At 38.2% G+C, this 20,913-nt stretch overlaps 1 protein-coding gene across 1 annotated transcript in view; it reads left to right on the top strand.

The window, feature by feature from the left end:
• Positions 1-20,913, top strand: part of LOC131533989 (receptor-type tyrosine-protein phosphatase eta-like) — a 65,446-nt gene that overhangs the window by 19,587 nt on the left and 24,946 nt on the right. The window contains 8 exon segments of the mRNA XM_058766543.1: positions 729-785; positions 7,003-7,053; positions 7,386-7,646; positions 8,771-9,025; positions 10,391-10,648; positions 13,202-13,459; positions 16,006-16,263; positions 18,808-19,065. Coding sequence (XP_058622526.1) covers positions 729-785; positions 7,003-7,053; positions 7,386-7,646; positions 8,771-9,025; positions 10,391-10,648; positions 13,202-13,459; positions 16,006-16,263; positions 18,808-19,065 — 1,656 coding nt within the window.

Below are 20,913 nucleotides of genomic sequence, written 5' to 3' on the forward strand. Positions count from 1 at the left end.
AGCTTCATATTCATATTCAAGCACGAATGAGAACCGTTTCGCAGGGGATGCCAGATGTTCAAAAAAAAAAAGGAAAAAAAAAAAGAATATTCGAATCTCAAAATTCTAAATCGAATGCCAACCCACCGAACAAATAATCGAATATTCTGGTCCAGCCCTAGTATTTTTATTTATGGACAACTGAGTAAATGTGACCCTGGACCACAAAACCAGTCATAAGGATACATTTTTTAAATTAAGATTTATACACTGATTTATACATTTATGTGTCTATACATCTGTAAGCTGAATAAATAAGCTTTTTATTGATGTATGGTTTGTTAGGACAGGACAATATTTGGCCGAGATAAAAGTTATTGAATATCTGGAATCTGAGGGTGCAAAAAAAAAAAAAAATCAAAATATTGAAAAACTTTAAATCGCCTTTAAAGTTGTCCGAATAAAGTCCTTAGCAATGCATATTACTAATCAAAAGATTAGTTTTTATATATTTACGGTAGGAAATTTACAAAATATCTTCATGGAACATGATCTTTACTTAATATCCTAATGATTTTTGGCATAAAAGAGAAATTTTGACCCATACAATGTGTTGCTGGCTATTGCTACAAATATACCCGTGCAACTTAAGACTGGTTTTGTGGTCCAAGGTCACAAATGTGGTAATAGGAAAATGATATCTGTATTTTATTTATTTTATTTATAATCTAAATATCTAAATATACCAGCAGCTCCTGCAACTACAAGCTCTCCTTCAGCTGAGTCTCAAACATCAGCTCCTTCAAGTGAGTATTTTTATTCATGGACAGCTGAGTAAATGTGTTAATAGAAAAAATATATCTGGGTTATTCCGCGTCAACTCAACCAGAGGTCCCCGGTTCAAATTTTTGATTTTGCTGATATTTTTTCTAAAGAAAGATAAACATGTATAGTGATGAAAGCCAAAATATTAAATGCCATGTATGAATATTTACTGAGTAATCCACTATTTTATAGAGAGGGTTAAAATGGCAATTTTCACCTGAGATTCAAATCCAAATTACAGGGGGTTAAAAATGACTTCAGGAAAAATGGCAGCATCATAATGTTATTTTTAAACAGAGATTGGTAGGTATATTAGTCAAATCTGTTGACTTTAGCAATCTTTGGTGCATTATGTGCTAGTGGTGACCATTCAAAATTGGGGAAAGATCACTTCTCAAGTTTTTTTTTTCTCTCCAAAGTTTGCAGGCCTGTAACTCAAAAAGTATTAAAGATATCTTAATGCCCTTTTATATATTGGGTCTTAACAATTTTTTCTTTTGGTATCTTCATTTTTAAGGCCCTATATGGTTCAGTTCCAAAGATGCTGGAATTTAAATGTGGCTCCAGGAATAAATCATTAAATTGTACACATTTTCAGTGGTCAAAAACCAAATGTGGGTCACAGTGCAACTGCATTGAATATACCTGTCTGAGTGCAATAAATATTCTTTTCCCAAAGTTTGTGTGCCTATAACTCGATAAGTATTAAAGATATTTCCATATGATTTTAGATTGTAGTTCTTAATAAACTTTTATTTTGGAATCTTCATTTTCAATGCCCTACATCGTTCAGTCCCAGAGATAGATTTTTGAATATTACCCATTTTCAGTGGTTGAAAACCAAATGTTAGTCACTTTGTATACAGCTGATAGTTATTGTATTTTCAAGCAGAATGTCTGAAGAATAAGTCATTTTTGAAAGTAGAAATCCATCTTGTTTCCCTCTATCAAAATAATTGTATAGGAAAATTGTATAGGACGTTCAATATACAATAATTGTATATTGACATTCTGTCAAGTATTCCCTTTAGCAGTAGATAATTCTTGATCTATGACTATGCATCACATTTTATAACACATTCTAATAATTAATCCAGGTGAGGCAAATTTTGGTTTATTGATGTGAATGCAAAGTAACCACACTTCCATATGAGGCATGGGATTTGTTTCAAACCTGTTACGATACTGCATATGTGAACTCTTGGTAGCTTCAGAAGCTGTTAAAATGAACAAAATTGTTTTTTTTCCAAATATCTCTAAACTGATTCAAAAATATCATGTGGCTCAACTTTACCATTTTAGTGCATTTTTAGCACTCAGACGATTTTGTTTTGATAGAGGGAAAGAAGAAACAATTCTAATTTTTTCAACAATTTATTCTTCAGACATTGTTCTTTAAATAAAATAAGTATCGGCTGTATACAAAGTGACCAACATTTGTTTTTTGACCACAGAAAATGGGTAATATTCAACAATCTGGACACTGAGGTCCGCATATCTCTGGGAATGAATAATGTAGGGCCTTGAAAATGAAGACTCCAAAAGAAAAGTTTGTTAAGAACTAGAATCTAAAATCATTTTGTGATATCTTTAATACTTCTTGAGTTATAGGCACGCAAACTTTAGAAATAGAATATTTATGGCACTCAGACAGGTATGTTCAATGCAGATGTTTTGACAGAAGGAAACAAGATACATCTCTAGTTTCAACATTATTTGTTCTTCAGACATTCCTGTTTAAAAGAAAAGTAGTATCATATTTTTGTATGTATCATACATTTGGTTTTTGACCACTGAATATGTGTACAATTTAATAATTTACTCCTGGAGCCATATTGAAATTCCAATATCTCTGCAACCAAACCATATAGGGCCTTAAAATGAAGATGCCAGAAGGAAAGTTTAAGACCCAATATCTAAAAGGACATTAAGATATCTTTAATGCTTCTTGAGTTACAGAAAAAATTGTGTATTATAAAATAAAATAATGTATTACTCAGTAAATATTCATCCACAATATTTAATATTTTGGCTTTCATCACTAAACATGTTTATCTTTCTTTAGAAAATAATATTAGTAAAATCAAAAATTTGAGCTGGGGACCTCTGGTTGAGTTGACACAGAATGACCCAGGTGTCAATTTTATTGTTAATGTGGTATATTGTAATAGTAACTGTGCTTATTTCACGTCAAATCCCAGGTATTAAACATAAGCAACTACCTGTTAAATTTATGTTGGGAAACAGAAAATAGAAATAAGACAAAAGTGTATTCATATAGCAATTTCATGTATTTTAATAATTTCTCACAGTGTAAAATTTGACTGAATACAAAAATTTTTTTATTAATTAAAAAAAAATTATATAAGTGAGTATTTTTATTCATGGACAACTGAGTAAATGTATTAATAGAAAAATTATATCTGTATTTTATTCATTTTTATTGTTAATGTGGTATATTGTAATAATAATGTCTCTGTTATGTATGGTAACCCTCGTTCCCTGATGGAGGGAAACGGAGACATTGTGTTGAATGTTTGACACTAGGGGTCACTCTTGGGAGCCCAAACACCTCTGATATCTTTGAGAAAAGGCCAGTGAAATTGGGTGAGAATAATTTGCATAGCTGGCAATGCCCTGGACATCCGGGTTTAAATAAGCCAGTGTAGCATCTGCTCACTCGTTCTGTTTTGAGGAGTCGAGAAGCAAGAGGAGTCTCAACCCACTCAGAAGCAGATCAAAGTTGTGGCATAAGGGACACAATGTCTTTGTTCCCTCCATCAGGGAACAAAGGTTACCATACGTAACCGAGACATTCCCTTTCAGTCATTCACTTCGACGTTGTATTGAATGTACGACACTAGGGTCCTTATACTAAATGCCACAACTGCCGAACTGCGTCACTACGGAGATCACATCCTACCTGAAGGGCTTACATTATGGACTTACAAAGGAAGTACCACATAGTGGGCTCTGCGTAAGAGGAGAACTACCAGTTACAGAACCTCATGACAGACCAAGCATCTGTGTAGGGGAAACGCTGAACCCTGAAGGACAAAACCATGGGATAATCTACAAATGGGGCCACAACATAAGGAGCACTAGCTCATTACTCATTTAGGGGAAACTCTACTCTTAATGAGTTCTATAATGAGTTCCTCTGCCAAACTCAACTACGCAAAGTCAAGTCAAGGGTGCCCAATCCTGCTCCTGACGATCGACTGTCCTGCAAAGTTCAGCTCCAACTCTAATCAAACACACCTGAAGCAACTAGCAACTTCAGGATTGCTTGAAAATTAAAGGCAGGTGTGTTTGATTAGAGTTGGAGCTGAACTTTGCAGGACAGTCGATCGTCAGGAGCAGGTTTGGGAACCCCTGGCCTAAGTAATGGAAAGGTTGTCCAGGGTTCATGAAAAGGAACTTAACTGGACTGAATAAACGCAATGCCTTCTGAGACAGGGGGAAGCGCCGTGTGCAAGCTCTACATCCAACCAGTAACCTGAATTCAAGAATTAACGTTCAAAACTCTGGATGAAACTGTTTCCATCCGCAGATTGTAAAATCTGGCAAATGTATTGGGTGTAGCCCAACCTGCAGCTCTTTAAATGTCTGCTCAAGAGGCACCGTTTACTAAATCTGATAAAGCAGCAATGCCCCTGGTCGAGTGAGCCCTCACTCCCAGCAGGTATGGTATGCCTCCAGCCTGATAAGCCATGAGGATCGCATCCACAATCAAGATCCTCTGTTTGGAAGCAGCATTCCCCTTCTGCTGTCCTCCAAAGCAGACAAAGAGCTGTTCAGAGAGTCTGAAACTATGTGTGCATTCCAAATAAATATGCAGGAGGTTAGGGTCCCCCTCCTGCGGGGGATAGCTTGCAAGATTACCATCTAATCCTGGAAGGGAAAGGTGGGAACCTTGGGCACATATCCAGGCCGGGGTCTCAGGAAATCGTGAGAGTCTGTTGGACCGAATTCTAGAAAAGATTCACTAACAGAGAGGGCTTGCAGTCCCCCCACCCTCCTCATAGAAGTGAGCGCAGTCAGGAAGGCCGTCTTCATAGAGAGGGCGTCTTCAACTGACTGAAGGGGCTCAAATGGATCTCTCTGTGGGGCCTGAAGGACCACTGAGAGATTCCAATAGGGAATGAGGCGTGGTCTCAGGGGATTTAACCCTCTGGGGTCTGAGGGGGTTTTGGGATCCTGGAAAAGTTTGAACAAAAGAAAACTTGACTTTTTTTTCTCAGAATCTTAAAAACATATTAATGGCTGTAACATATTAATACACTGTAATCAGCACAAACTGGGATACAATTATATGTGAGCAGCATGAATGATCATGCTTGTATTTTTGAGAAAACAACGTTTATGCATGGTTAGTGAAAAGCTAAAATTTCACTGAAATAAGGTCATAAAATGCATACAGAACATTTGTTCACAAGATAACTGGATGTGGTAGACTAGAGTTTTTGCTACAAAATGATGTGAAACCAGGAGCAGACACATAGGCTACATTTTGATGTTGGAGAAAAAAAAAATATATAACTGAAGTAATAAAATGAAAATATATTCAAATCTTCTTATCTTTTCAGTTCAAACACATAGTGCAAACAAAATGTCTCAAAATGTAACAAAAACCTACCGGGAATATAGGTTACATTTTGACTTGAGTTTGAAGGGAAAAAAAACAACTGAAGTAACGCAATTAATGCAACAAATGTTGCTTTATTGTAAAGTGTTATTCTAACAGTCAAAGTAATATTCAAAATCACGTTATTATTTCTCTCACTCTCAGATTGTTTTCAGATTTCAGCCTCAGATAGCCAAAGAAAAAGCATTAAATATAAATCTCACTCTCTCGGCTGCTTCATATTAGCGGTCGGCAGCGCGGCAGAAACATTCCCTTCATATTATTGATACTAAAATTAATATAGAAAAACTCTTGCTTAATTCAAATTCAAGTAATATTCGATTTTATGAAATGCAAGTGCATATATTACGTGACCAAAATTTCACTGGTTCTAGCATGTCACACACGCACATTTGCGCTTACTGTATCACATCTGTATGTGCATTGATCAGTTGTAAATAAAAGTTCAAATTAAATCTGAATTTATGAATGATGCACTCATCTGTCGATCTCTTAATTCTCTGAAAAGATCAGGATGAGCAAGCGACAAATGCTTAAAAAAATTGATGTGTTGCCTCCTGTGGAAAGTAATGCTATATTTCACTTCTACTGTTCTCTTTATTTATTAATTTTGGGTGCGTTGATAGAGTTTAATCTGTTTGATCGCATTGTTCTGTTGTCACATTTACCGGTTGCGGAGCAATTTGGGAAGCACACAGCAGTGTATGAAATACCGAATTGAGCAAAATTATGATATCGTACCGTTTGAAACATAATATATACCGGTACATTTCCAGTACCGGTATACCGCGCATCCCTACCGTACTCACACTTGCCATAGGCTGTCGCACAGACATGCGCTTAATCAGCCTTGAGTTCAGTTGCACAGACACACGCTAAAACAGTTTTAGTCTGTCACACAGACAAACGTTGACTCATTCTCAGTTCTGTCGCACAGACACTCGCTTTTAATTCGGCTCAAGACAGCTTCAAACGTTAATCCGTTGCACAGATACTTGCTTAACAGTCTTCTAGTTCGTCACAAACACTCACTCAGGACAATTTTCAAATGGATTTATAGGATGTTGACCATACAGATTTCGCTTCAGATTCCGGTTGTGTTTTGAACACACAATTCACCGTATCGACCAGTATAAGCAGCTTGATTTGGAATTGACTTGAGAACAAATTAGTAAAGAAATGCTTATATTACTTCACTAACCAACGGAGCAAACAACCCTGTGACGTCACACGCTGTGGTATTGCAAGATGTCGGTGCCCATGCTCCAAAAGATATAACAAAACTTCCTTTTTTCTTTGAAATGGTTACATAAATCTTGTTTGTTATATATATTTTGATTAAAGTGGAAATCGGATTACTAAATAAGGTAAATTTGACTGACTGCTTTATGTTTAAACATCAGAAGCTACCTTTTAAATTTATGTTGGGAAGTAGAAAATAGTAATAAAACAAAATTGCATTCATACAGCAATTTCATGGATTGTAGCAACAATTCTTGCAGTATAAAATTTGACTGTATGCAAAAGTACTAATTATCTAAATATCCCAGCAGCCTCTACCACTACAAGCTCTCCTTCAACTGAAACATCAGCTCCTTCAAGTGAGTATTTTCATGGACAACTGAGTAAAGTTGTTCATATGAAAATGGTACCTGTATTTCATTCATTTTTATTGTTAATGTTGTATATTGTAAGAATAATTGTGCTTTTTTCATGTCAAATACCGAATATCAAACCTAAGTGTCTACCAGTTAAAATTAACATTGGGAAATAGTAATAAGTAACAAAATTTTGTTCATACAGTTTACAGCAATTTCATGTATTTTAATAACAACTATTGCAAAATAAAATTTGATTGTATCCAAAAGAAAAGAAAAACAACTACAAGCTCTCAAACATCATTTACATCAGTTTTTTCTCTGTTCTTAAACAGGACCAAATGCGATCGAGAATCTCACAGTCACTGAAATCTCCACATCATTTGTGCTTCTAAAATGGGAAAAACAACTCAAAATGGGGTCTTCCTTTAAAGTTCAATGGACTGCTGATGAAACATATGGGAATGTAACAGTCACAGTCACAAATGTAACGATCAATGGTCTGACTGCTGGAGTCAATTACAAATTTTGTGTCACAGTCGTTGCAGCAGACACATCAACAGAAAGCAACTCTGTCTGTATCTCAGCATGGACCAGTATGTAGACTTTCAAAACATTTGTCCTTTGCGTATTTACTCCAACTGCTTGACTTCTGCCCACAAACAATTATATATTAAAATATCATAGCAATTTATTAATTGAAACAGTACTTTGAAGTATTCATACTGTACAATGTTTTATCTGTTCAGTGGTTTGTCACTTGAATGAGCAAATTTCTGAGATTTAGAATCGAAGCCATCTGATATTTACTCTATTAGTGGAACCATGTACACAATGGTGGCCAAAATTATTAGAACACTAATATTTTCAGCAGCTAAAAAATGGTTATAAGTCAGTTATTTCTATCTTTTGCTGTTTCAGTAGTATGAAATATTAGTTTACATTTCCAAACATTCATTTTGCCATTGTAATAATTCAGTGAGATTTTTGTCTGTCTGGAATGACATGAAGAAACAGAACAAACTGAGACAGACTAAATCCAGAAGAACTGTGGCAACGTCTCCAAGATGCTTCAAGAATCCTGCCTGCAAAGCTACAGTAGTGTTAAAAGATTTAGGCACTTGTGTAAAAATGCTGTAGAATGAGGATGCTGTCGAAAATAATGTCATATAGATTTTCTTTATCAGTTAACTTCTATTAACTAAATTAAATAAACATTTGATGTGAGCATCCTTTGCAGTTTTCTGCACATAGTTTTTCAGGTAACTTTGCAGGTAGGTTTCTTGGAGACGTTGCCACAGTTCTTCTGGATTTAGTCTATCTCAGTTTGTTCTGTCTCTTTATGTCCTTCCAGACAGACTGATGATGATCAGATCAGATCACTGTGTGGAGCACTGGCTGTTGTCAGACTCCTTGTGCAAACAAAAATCTCACTGGATTATTACAATTAATGGCAAAATGAATGTTTGGAAATGTAAAATGATATTTCCTGCTGACACACTACAGCAAAAGATAGAAATAACTGACTTAAAACCATTTTTCGGCTGCTGAAAATACTGGTGTTTTTAATTATTTTGGCCACCATTGTATCTGACGTACCTGGACTCAATGAGCTCTCATCTAAAAACAAATATTATATTAATTTATAATAGCATTGTTCCAACAGCTGTTTTAGTTCATTCAATTACTGCTAATTATTTGCCCTTCTTTCCCCACACAGAACCGGATGTGATCAGGGATCTCAGAGTGACCAATATCACAACATCATCTGTGTTTCTGAGATGGAATGAACCAGGAGGAAAAAGAGATTTCTTTAAAATTCAATGGACTGATGATAAAACAAATAAAACTACTACTAATACTTCCTATAACATCACTGATCTGACTGCTGGAGTCAATTACACATTCTGCATCACTGCTGTGGCAGCAAATCAATCAACAGAAGGAGAACCTGTCTGCATCTCAAACTATACCAGTATGTAAAACTATAAAATTTAGTTAAATAGAATAATAAGACACAATAGGCTGTTAAACCGATTAAACCATCTTTGCAATGAAGAGCTAGCCTGACTACGTCAGACTTCGTACTTCCGCTCAATTTCAGTTCGCTTCTGTACTGTTTGATATAGCAAACCATCTCCCAGATTATCTCCGGCTCCGCAGCAGTCAGCCAACCAACGAACAGAGGGCGGGCTGAGAGCCGTGACGTAGACGCTAAGCGCCGAATTAGAGATTGTAGTTTAGGTGAGGGAAATCTAAAACGACAGCGGACATGGAGACACGGGATGCTATTCGCTCTGTTGTGGAGAATATTCCCGGCATTTGCCAGCTGAAGCCCGAACAAGAAGAGTGTTTGGTTCACATTTTGAATGGAGGTGATGCTGTGGCCCTGCTCCCGACAGGTTTTGGGAAAAGTGTAATTTACCAACTGTTACCGATCGTCAGCGAGAAACTGGGGAGGCCAAAGTCCGGCAAGGCGATAATTGTGGATGTGTAGATTTACTTCACATAATCTGCAAAAGTCGTTCACAGCCATCTTCACTCCAGTATTTCGCTCAATGGTTTTGTTTTCGACGCATACCTGTGTTTACAGCGGAAGTTCGAGGCAGCTGAGCCGGCGCATAGCATACATCATAACCAAACGTTATGTGATTGGCTTACGGGTCCACCAATGAGCGCCCCCCACGAGAAAGTAAACGCTTGTCAATTATGCCCTTCCAGACTCTGTCTACGAAGCAAAGCGAAGTCACAGAGTTTGGTATTACCAGGCTAATGAAGAGCTGGCATAGAAGCTCCATCTGAGCTTTACTTTAATCATAATTGTATAATTAATGCAGATGTTGTAATCTTCAAGTCAAGTCAAGTTGAGCTTTATTGTCATTCCGCTACATGCGGTGCATTCAGTGGAACGAAATGTCATGCCTCACAGGACCACGGTGCTACATACTGTAAATACAGGCATACAGCAATGAAGTAAAACAATATAAACCTATACACAACTATCCTACTGATAGATTTTGACTATAAATATACTATATATAATTTTTTTTTTTACCTATACATAAACTAAAAAGTACAAACTATACGAGTGCTTCAGATAAGTACTGCACATGTGCGAAGAGACATTGTGAGTCAAGCAGCTGGCTGGGGAACAGTGCAGGATGATTTGTAGTGCACAAGCATGTAAACATACGTATATTACTGAGTCTTTTTGTGGGATTTGTATACACACAGTAGTGTGTGTGAAAAGTGTCTAGTGCGCATAGAGGAGGAGAGTGTGCTACTATGATATGTAATTTTACCACCATTACATATCATTTACTTTTCTCTCCCCACACAGAGCCAGATGTGATCAGGAATCTCACAGTAAACAACATCACAACATCATCTGTGTTTCTGACATGGAATGAACCAGGAGGAAAAAGAGATTTCTTTAAAATTCAATGGACCGATGATAAAACAAACAGAAATTCAACAACGAATACTTTCTATAACATCACTGATCTGACTGCTGGAGTCAGTTACAAATTCTGCATCACTGCTGTGGCAGCAGATCAATCAACAGAAGGAGAACCTGTCTGCATCTCAAACTATACCAGTATGTAATATTATGAATTATCTGTCACCTTCCTTTTTTGTATATGGTTGTAATGATGCAAAAGTGGTTATTGCAACTATATTTAATCTCAAACAGTACAGTATGCCACATTGTATATAAGGGTTGAACTTGAAATGTCATAGATATAAAATGTGTAATGTTGTTAATTGTAACGGGCCTGACGAGACGTGAGACGTGTGGATCCATGTGCGAGCTTTTATTGAGCAGAGACGTGGTCGTACAGGCAGGGTCAAACAATGGCAAACAGGTATAACATGGGCGAGACAGAGTAAACAAAGACAAGTGTGGGTCGACGATCGGCAAACAGTATCCAAAGGGGCTTGACAAGAGGTAATCCAAAACGTGAGCGAGAGTCCAGTCAGGGAAAACAATCCGAACAAAGGCAAGGCTAGGAAAACTAACAGGGCTCTGTAGGGCAGCGATAATGCATACAATACTCGGCAGTGAGGCAGAGAAAGTCCAAGGCTTATAAAGAGTGTTCAATGGGTTTCAGCTGTGTAATCAGTGCAATGATCAGGTGAGCGTGTGATTAGTGAGATGGCTGATGGGAAATGCAGTCCATTGTGTTGTGTGGTGTGAAAGTCAATGTGGTGAGTGAGTGACCTCTGGTGGTGAATGAATGGAAGTTCACAGACCAGATTCGTGACATTAATTAATGTCAGTGGAATTTTGTCATGATTTATCTAAGAAGGTGAAATCATCTTAGATGGCAATTTGCAATACCACGCATTTAAAAAAGGCAAAGAAAGGAAGAATGGACCCAGGGTATGAATTAGGTGGCTGGGAGCCTAATATGTATTATTATATAAAGTAACAAACATAAAGAAAAATAAATATGCAGCATTCCCAGTATAGCCAAACATGTAGGGGTAATGTTAAATAGCAATTATGATATTAAATATAATACAAGAAGTGTGCTCTTAATTACATGAAGATATCAAAACAATAAATAACACTTTAAACAACAAAGCCAGAGATGAAGAGTATTTTCATGTTTATTGCCATCAGTGTTAGAAATGAACTTTCCCATAGGGAAATGTTTCCCCCTCAAATTGATTTCCAGGGGCACTTTTTATCTTTATAAAGGGTCTTTATATTTTTTTATAAACTTTTAAAATTGTCTGTTATCTTTAATGTTAAATTTTTAAATTAATTTAAGAATTTAATTATTTAGTTAAATAGAATAATAAGACACAATAGGCTGTTAAACCGATTAAACCATCTTTGCAATGAAGAGCTAGCCTGACTACATCAGACTTCGTACTTCTGCTCAATTTCAGTTCGCTTCTGTACTGTTTGATATAGCAAACCATCTCCCAGATTATCTCCGGCTCCGCAGCAGTCAGCCAACCAACGAACAGAGGGCGGGCTGAGAGCCGTGACGTAGACGCTAAGCGCCGAATTTAAGATTGTAGTTTAGGTGAGGGAAATCTAAAACGACAGCGGACATGGAGACACGGGATGCTATTCGCTCTGTTGTGGAGAATATTCCCGGCATTTGCCAGCTGAAGCCCGAACAAGAAGAGTGTTTGGTTCACATTTTGAATGGAGGTGATGCTGTGGCCCTGCTCCCGACAGGTTTTGGGAAAAGTGTAATTTACCAACTGTTACCGATCGTCAGCGAGAAACTGGGGAGGCCAAAGTCCGGCAAGGCGATAATTGTGGATGTGTAGATTTACTTCACATAATCTGCAAAAGTCGTTCACAGCCATCTTCACTCCAGTATTTCGCTCGATGGTTTTGTTTTCGACGCATACCTGTGTTTACAGCGGAAGTTCGAGGCAGCTGAGCCGGCGCATAGCATACATCATAACCAAACGTTATGTGATTGGCTTACGGGTCCACCAATGAGCGCCCCCCACGAGAAAGTAAACGCTTGTCAATTATGCCCTTCCAGACTCTGTCTACGAAGCAAAGCGAAGTCGCAGAGTTTGGTATTACCAGGCTAATGAAGAGCTGGCGTAGAAGCTCCATCTGAGCTTTACTTTAATCATAATTGTATAATTCATGCAGGTGTTGTAATCTTCAAGTCAAGTCAAGTCAAGTCGAGCTTTATTGTCATTCCGCTACATGCGGGGCATACAGTGGAACGAAATGTCGTGCCTCACAGGACCACGGTGCTACATACTGTAAATACAGGCATACAGCAATGAAGTAAAACAATATAAACCTATACACAACTATCCTACTGATAGATTTTGACTATAAATATACTATATATAATTTTTTTTTTTACCTATACATAAACTAAAAAGTACAAACTATACAAACTACACGAGTGCTTCAGATAAGTACTGCACATGTGCGAAGAGAAACATTGTGAGTCAAGCAGCTGGCTGGGGAACAGTGCAGGATGATTTGTAGTGCACAAGCATGTAAACATACGTATATTACTGAGTCTTTTTGTGGGATTTGTATACACACAGTAGTGTGTGTGAAAAGTGTCTAGTGCGCATAGAGGAGGAGAGTGTGCTACTATGATATGTAATTTTACCACCATTACATATCATTTACTTTTCTCTCCCCACACAGAGCCAGATGTGATCAGGAATCTCACAGTAAACAACATCACAACATCATCTGTGTTTCTGACATGGAATGAACCAGGAGGAAAAAGAGATTTCTTTAAAATTCAATGGACCGATGATAAAACAAACAGAAATTCAACAACGAATACTTTCTATAACATCACTGATCTGACTGCTGGAGTCAGTTACAAATTCTGCATCACTGCTGTGGCAGCAGATCAATCAACAGAAGGAGAACCTGTCTGCATCTCAAACTATACCAGTATGTAATATTATGAATTATCTGTCACCTTCCTTTTTTGTATATGGTTGTAATGATGCAAAAGTGGTTATTGCAACTATATTTAATCTCAAACAGTACAGTATGCCACATTGTATATAAGGGTTGAACTTGAAATGTCATAGATATAAAATGTGTAATGTTGTTAATTGTAACGGGCCTGACGAGACGTGAGACGTGTGGATCCATGTGCGAGCTTTTATTGAGCAGAGACGTGGTCGTACAGGCAGGGTCAAACAATGGCAAACAGGTATAACATGGGCGAGACAGAGTAAACAAAGACAAGTGTGGGTCGACGATCGGCAAACAGTATCCAAAGGGGCTTGACAAGAGAGGTAATCCAAAACGTGAGCGAGAGTCCAGTCAGGGGAAAACAATCCGAACAAAGGCAAGGCTAGGAAAACTAACGGGGCTCTGTAGGGCAGCGATAATGCATACAATACTCGGCAGTGAGGCAGAGAAAGTCCAAGGCTTATAAAGAGTGTTCAATGGGTTTCAGCTGTGTAATCAGTGCAATGATCAGGTGAGCGTGTGATTAGTGAGATGGCTGATGGGAAATGCAGTCCATTGTGTTGTGTGGTGTGAAAGTCAATGTGGTGAGTGAGTGACCTCTGGTGGTGAATGAATGGAAGTTCACAGACCAGATTCGTGACATTAATTAATGTCAGTGGAATTTTGTCATGATTTATCTAAGAAGGTGAAATCATCTTAGATGGCAATTTGCAATACCACGCATTTAAAAAAGGCAAAGAAAGGAAGAATGGACCCAGGGTATGAATTAGGTGGCTGGGAGCCTAATATGTATTATTATATAAAGTAACAAACATAAAGAAAAATAAATATGCAGCATTCCCAGTATAGCCAAACATGTAGGGGTAATGTTAAATAGCAATTATGATATTAAATATAATACAAGAAGTGTGCTCTTAATTACATGAAGATATCAAAACAATAAATAACACTTTAAACAACAAAGCCAGAGATGAAGAGTATTTTCATGTTTATTGCCATCAGTGTTAGAAATGAACTTTCCCATAGAAATGTTTCCTCAAATTGATTTCAGGGCACTTTTTATCTTTATAAAGGGTCTTTATATTTTTTTATAAACTTTTAAAATTGTCTGTTATCTTTAATGTTAAATTTTTAAATTAATTTAAGAATTTAATTATTTAGTTAAATAGAATAATAAGACACAATAGGCTGTTAAACCGATTAAACCATCTTTGCAATGAAGAGCTAGCCTGACTACATCAGACTTCGTACTTCTGCTCAATTTCAGTTCGCTTCTGTACTGTTTGATATAGCAAACCATCTCCCAGATTATCTCCGGCTCCGCAGCAGTCAGCCAACCAACGAACAGAGGGCGGGCTGAGAGCCGTGACGTAGACGCTAAGCGCCGAATTTAAGATTGTAGTTTAGGTGAGGGAAATCTAAAACGACAGCGGACATGGAGACACGGGATGCTATTCGCTCTGTTGTGGAGAATATTCCCGGCATTTGCCAGCTGAAGCCCGAACAAGAAGAGTGTTTGGTTCACATTTTGAATGGAGGTGATGCTGTGGCCCTGCTCCCGACAGGTTTTGGGAAAAGTGTAATTTACCAACTGTTACCGATCGTCAGCGAGAAACTGGGGAGGCCAAAGTCCGGCAAGGCGATAATTGTGGATGTGTAGATTTACTTCACATAATCTGCAAAAGTCGTTCACAGCCATCTTCACTCCAGTATTTCGCTCGATGGTTTTGTTTTCGACGCATACCTGTGTTTACAGCGGAAGTTCGAGGCAGCTGAGCCGGCGATAGCATACATCATAACCAAACGTTATGTGATTGGCTTACGGGTCCACCAATGAGCGCCCCCCACGAGAAAGTAAACGCTTGTCAATTATGCCCTTCCAGACTCTGTCTACGAAGCAAAGCGAAGTCGCAGAGTTTGGTATTACCAGGCTAATGAAGAGCTGGCGTAGAAGCTCCATCTGAGCTTTACTTTAATCATAATTGTATAATTCATGCAGGTGTTGTAATCTTCAAGTCAAGTCAAGTCAAGTCGAGCTTTATTGTCATTCCGCTACATGCGGGGCATACAGTGGAACGAAATGTCGTGCCTCACAGGACCACGGTGCTACATACTGTAAATACAGGCATACAGCAATGAAGTAAAACAATATAAACCTATACACAACTATCCTACTGATAGATTTTGACTATAAATATACTATATATAATTTTTTTTTTTACCTATACATAAACTAAAAAGTACAAACTATACAAACTACACGAGTGCTTCAGATAAGTACTGCACATGTGCGAAGAGAAACATTGTGAGTCAAGCAGCTGGCTGGGGAACAGTGCAGGATGATTTGTAGTGCACAAGCATGTAAACATACGTATATTACTGAGTCTTTTGTGGATTTGTATACACACAGTAGTGTGTGTGAAAAGTGTCTAGTGCGCATAGAGGAGGAGAGTGTGCTACTATGATATGTAATTTTACCACCATTACATATCATTTACTTTTCTCTCCCCACACAGAGCCAGATGTGATCAGGAATCTCACAGTAAACAACATCACAACATCATCTGTGTTTCTGACATGGAATGAACCAGGAGGAAAAAGAGATTTCTTTAAAATTCAATGGACCGATGATAAAACAAACAGAAATTCAACAACGAATACTTTCTATAACATCACTGATCTGACTGCTGGAGTCAGTTACAAATTCTGCATCACTGCTGTGGCAGCAGATCAATCAACAGAAGGAGAACCTGTCTGCATCTCAAACTATACCAGTATGTAATATTATGAATTATCTGTCACCTTCCTTTTTTGTATATGGTTGTAATGATGCAAAAGTGGTTATTGCAACTATATTTAATCTCAAACAGTACAGTATGCCACATTGTATATAAGGGTTGAACTTGAAATGTCATAGATATAAAATGTGTAATGTTGTTAATTGTAACGGGCCTGACGAGACGTGAGACGTGTGGATCCATGTGCGAGCTTTTATTGAGCAGAGACGTGGTCGTACAGGCAGGGTCAAACAATGGCAAACAGGTATAACATGGGCGAGACAGAGTAAACAAAGACAAGTGTGGGTCGACGATCGGCAAACAGTATCCAAAGGGGCTTGACAAGAGAGGTAATCCAAAACGTGAGCGAGAGTCCAGTCAGGGGAAAACAATCCGAACAAAGGCAAGGCTAGGAAAACTAACGGGCTCTGTAGGGCAGCGATAATGCATACAATACTCGGCAGTGAGGCAGAGAAAGTCCAAGGCTTATAAAGAGTGTTCAATGGGTTTCAGCTGTGTAATCAGTGCAATGATCAGGTGAGCGTGTGATTAGTGAGATGGCTGATGGGAAATGCAGTCCATTGTGTTGTGTGGTGTGAAAGTCAATGTGGTGAGTGAGTGACCTCTGGTGGTGAATGAATGGAAGTTCACAGACCAGATTCGTGACATTAATTAATGTCAGTGGAATTTTGTCATGATTTATCTAAGAAGGTGAAATCATCTTAGATGGCAATTTGCAATACCACGCATTTAAAAAAGGCAAAGAAAGGAAGAATGGACCCAGGGTATGAATTAGGTGGCTGGGAGCCTAATATGTATTATTATATAAAGTAACAAACATAAAGAAAAATAAATATGCAGCATTCCCAGTATAGCCAAACATGTAGGGGTAATGTTAAATAGCAATTATGATATTAAATATAATACAAGAAGTGTGCTCTTAATTACATGAAGATATCAAAACAATAAATAACACTTTAAACAACAAAGCCAGAGATGAAGAGTATTTTCATGTTTATTGCCATCAGTGTTAGAAATGAACTTTCCCATAGGGAAATGTTTCCCCCTCAAATTGATTTCCAGGGGCACTTTTTATCTTTATAAAGGGTCTTTATATTTTTTTATAAACTTTTAAAATTGTCTGTTATCTTTAATGTTAAATTTTTAAATTAATTTAAGAATTTAATTATTTAGTTAAATAGAATAATAAGACACAATAGGCTGTTAAACCGATTAAACCATCTTTGCAATGAAGAGCTAGCCTGACTACATCAGACTTCGTACTTCTGCTCAATTTCAGTTCGCTTCTGTACTGTTTGATATAGCAAACCATCTCCCAGATTATCTCCGGCTCCGCAGCAGTCAGCCAACCAACGAACAGAGGGCGGGCTGAGAGCCGTGACGTAGACGCTAAGCGCCGAATTTAAGATTGTAGTTTAGGTGAGGGAAATCTAAAACGACAGCGGACATGGAGACACGGGATGCTATTCGCTCTGTTGTGGAGAATATTCCGGCATTTGCCAGCTGAAGCCGAACAAGAAGAGTGTTTGGTTCACATTTTGAATGGAGGTGATGCTGTGGCCCTGCTCCCGACAGGTTTTGGGAAAAGTGTAATTTACCAACTGTTACCGATCGTCAGCGAAACTGGGGAGGCCAAAGTCCGGCAAGGCGATAATTGTGGATGTGTAGATTTACTTCACATAATCTGCAAAAGTCGTTCACAGCCATCTTCACTCCAGTATTTCGCTCGATGGTTTTGTTTTCGACGCATACCTGTGTTTACAGCGGAAGTTCGAGGCAGCTGAGCCGGCGCATAGCATACATCATAACCAAACGTTATGTGATCGGCTTACGGGTCCACCAATGAGCGCCCCCCACGAGAAAGTAAACGCTTGTCAATTATGCCCTTCCAGACTCTGTCTACGAAGCAAAGCGAAGTCGCAGAGTTTGGTATTACCAGGCTAATGAAGAGCTGGCGAGAAGCTCCATCTGAGCTTTACTTTAATCATAATTGTATAATTCATGCAGGTGTTGTAATCTTCAAGTCAAGTCAAGTCAAGTCGAGCTTTATTGTCATTCCGCTACATGCGGGGCATACAGTGGAACGAAATGTCGTGCCTCACAGGACCACGGTGCTACATACTGTAAATACAGGCATACAGCAATGAAGTAAAACAATATAAACCTATACACAACTATCCTACTGATAGATTTTGACTATAAATATACTATATATAATTTTTTTTTACCTATACATAAACTAAAAAGTACAAACTATACAAACTACACGAGTGCTTCAGATAAGTACTGCACATGTGCGAAGAGAAACATTGTGAGTCAAGCAGCTGGCTGGGGAACAGTGCAGGATGATTTGTAGTGCACAAGCATGTAAACATACGTATATTACTGAGTCTTTTGTGGATTTGTATACACACAGTAGTGTGTGTGAAAAGTGTCTAGTGCGCATAGAGGAGGAGAGTGTGCTACTATGATATGTAATTTTACCACCATTACATATCATTTACTTTTCTCCCCACACAGAGCCAGATGTGATCAGGAATCTCACAGTAAACAACATCACAACATCATCTGTGTTTCTGACATGGAATGAACCAGGAGGAAAAAGAGATTTCTTTAAAATTCAATGGACCGATGATAAAACAAACAGAAATTCAACAACGAATACTTTCTATAACATCACTGATCTGACTGCTGGAGTCAGTTACAAATTCTGCATCACTGCTGTGGCAGCAGATCAATCAACAGAAGGAGAACCTGTCTGCATCTCAAACTATACCAGTATGTAATATTATGAATTATCTGTCACCTTCCTTTTTTGTATATGGTTGTAATGATGCAAAAGTGGTTATTGCAACTATATTTAATCTCAAACAGTACAGTATGCCACATTGTATATAAGGGTTGAACTTGAAATGTCATAGATATAAAATGTGTAATGTTGTTAATTGTAACGGGCCTGACGAGACGTGAGACGTGTGGATCCATGTGCGAGCTTTTATTGAGCAGAGACGTGGTCGTACAGGCAGGGTCAAACAATGGCAAACAGGTATAACATGGGCGAGACAGAGTAAACAAAGACAAGTGTGGGTCGACGATCGGCAAACAGTATCCAAAGGGGCTTGACAAGAGAGGTAATCCAAAACGTGAGCGAGAGTCCAGTCAGGGGAAAACAATCCGAACAAAGGCAAGGCTAGGAAAACTAACGGGCTCTGTAGGGCAGCGATAATGCATACAATACTCGGCAGTGAGGCAGAGAAAGTCCAAGGCTTATAAAGAGTGTTCAATGGGTTTCAGCTGTGTAATCAGTGCAATGATCAGGTGAGCGTGTGATTAGTGAGATGGCTGATGGGAAATGCAGTCCATTGTGTTGTGTGGTGTGAAAGTCAATGTGGTGAGTGAGTGACCTCTGGTGGTGAATGAATGGAAGTTCACAGACCAGATTCGTGACATTAATTAATGTCAGTGGAATTTTGTCATGATTTATCTAAGAAGGTGAAATCATCTTAGATGGCAATTTGCAATACCACGCATTTAAAAAAGGCAAAGAAAGGAAGAATGGACCCAGGGTATGAATTAGGTGGCTGGGAGCCTAATATGTATTATTATATAAAGTAACAAACATAAAGAAAAATAAATATGCAGCATTCCCAGTATAGCCAAACATGTAGGGGTAATGTTAAATAGCAATTATGATATTAAATATAATACAAGAAGTGTGCTCTTAATTACATGAAGATATCAAAACAATAAATAACACTTTAAACAACAAAGCCAGAGATGAAGAGTATTTTCATGTTTATTGCCATCAGTGTTAGAAATGAACTTTCCCATAGGGAAATGTTTCCCCCTCAAATTGATTTCCAGGGGCACTTTTTATCTTTATAAAGGGTCTTTATATTTTTTTATAAACTTTTAAAATTGTCTGTTATCTTTAATGTTAAATTTTTAAATTAATTTAAGAATTTAATTATTTAGTTAAATAGAATAATAAGACACAATAGGCTGTTAAACCGATTAAACCATCTTTGCAATGAAGAGCTAGCCTGACTACATCAGACTTCGTACTTCTGCTCAATTTCAGTTCGCTTCTGTACTGTTTGATATAGCAAACCATCTCCCAGATTATCTCCGGCTCCGCAGCAGTCAGCCAACCAACGAACAGAGGGCGGGCTGAGAGCCGTGGACGAGACGCTAAGCGCCGAATTTAAGATTGTAGTTTAGGTGAGGGAAATCTAAAACGACAGTGGACATGGAGACACGGGATGCTATTCGCTCTGTTGTGGAGAATATTCCGGCATTTGCCAGCTGAAGCCGAACAAGAAGAGTGTTTGGTTCACATTTTGAATGGAGGTGATGCTGTGGCCCTGCTCCCGACAGGTTTTGGGAAAAGTGTAATTTACCAACTGTTACCGATCGTCAGCGAGAAACTGGGGAGGCCAAAGTCCGCAAGGCGATAATTGTGGATGTGTAGATTTACTTCACATAATCTGCAAAAGTCGTTCACAGCCATCTTCACTCCAGTATTTCGCCGATGGTTTTGTTTTCGACGCATACCTGTGTTTACAGCGGAAGTTCGAGGCAGCTGAGCCGGCGATAGCATACATCATAACCAAACGTTATGTGATC

Source organism: Onychostoma macrolepis, chromosome 25, assembly GCF_012432095.1.
Source record: "Onychostoma macrolepis isolate SWU-2019 chromosome 25, ASM1243209v1, whole genome shotgun sequence".
Lineage (NCBI taxonomy): Eukaryota > Metazoa > Chordata > Actinopteri > Cypriniformes > Cyprinidae > Onychostoma > Onychostoma macrolepis.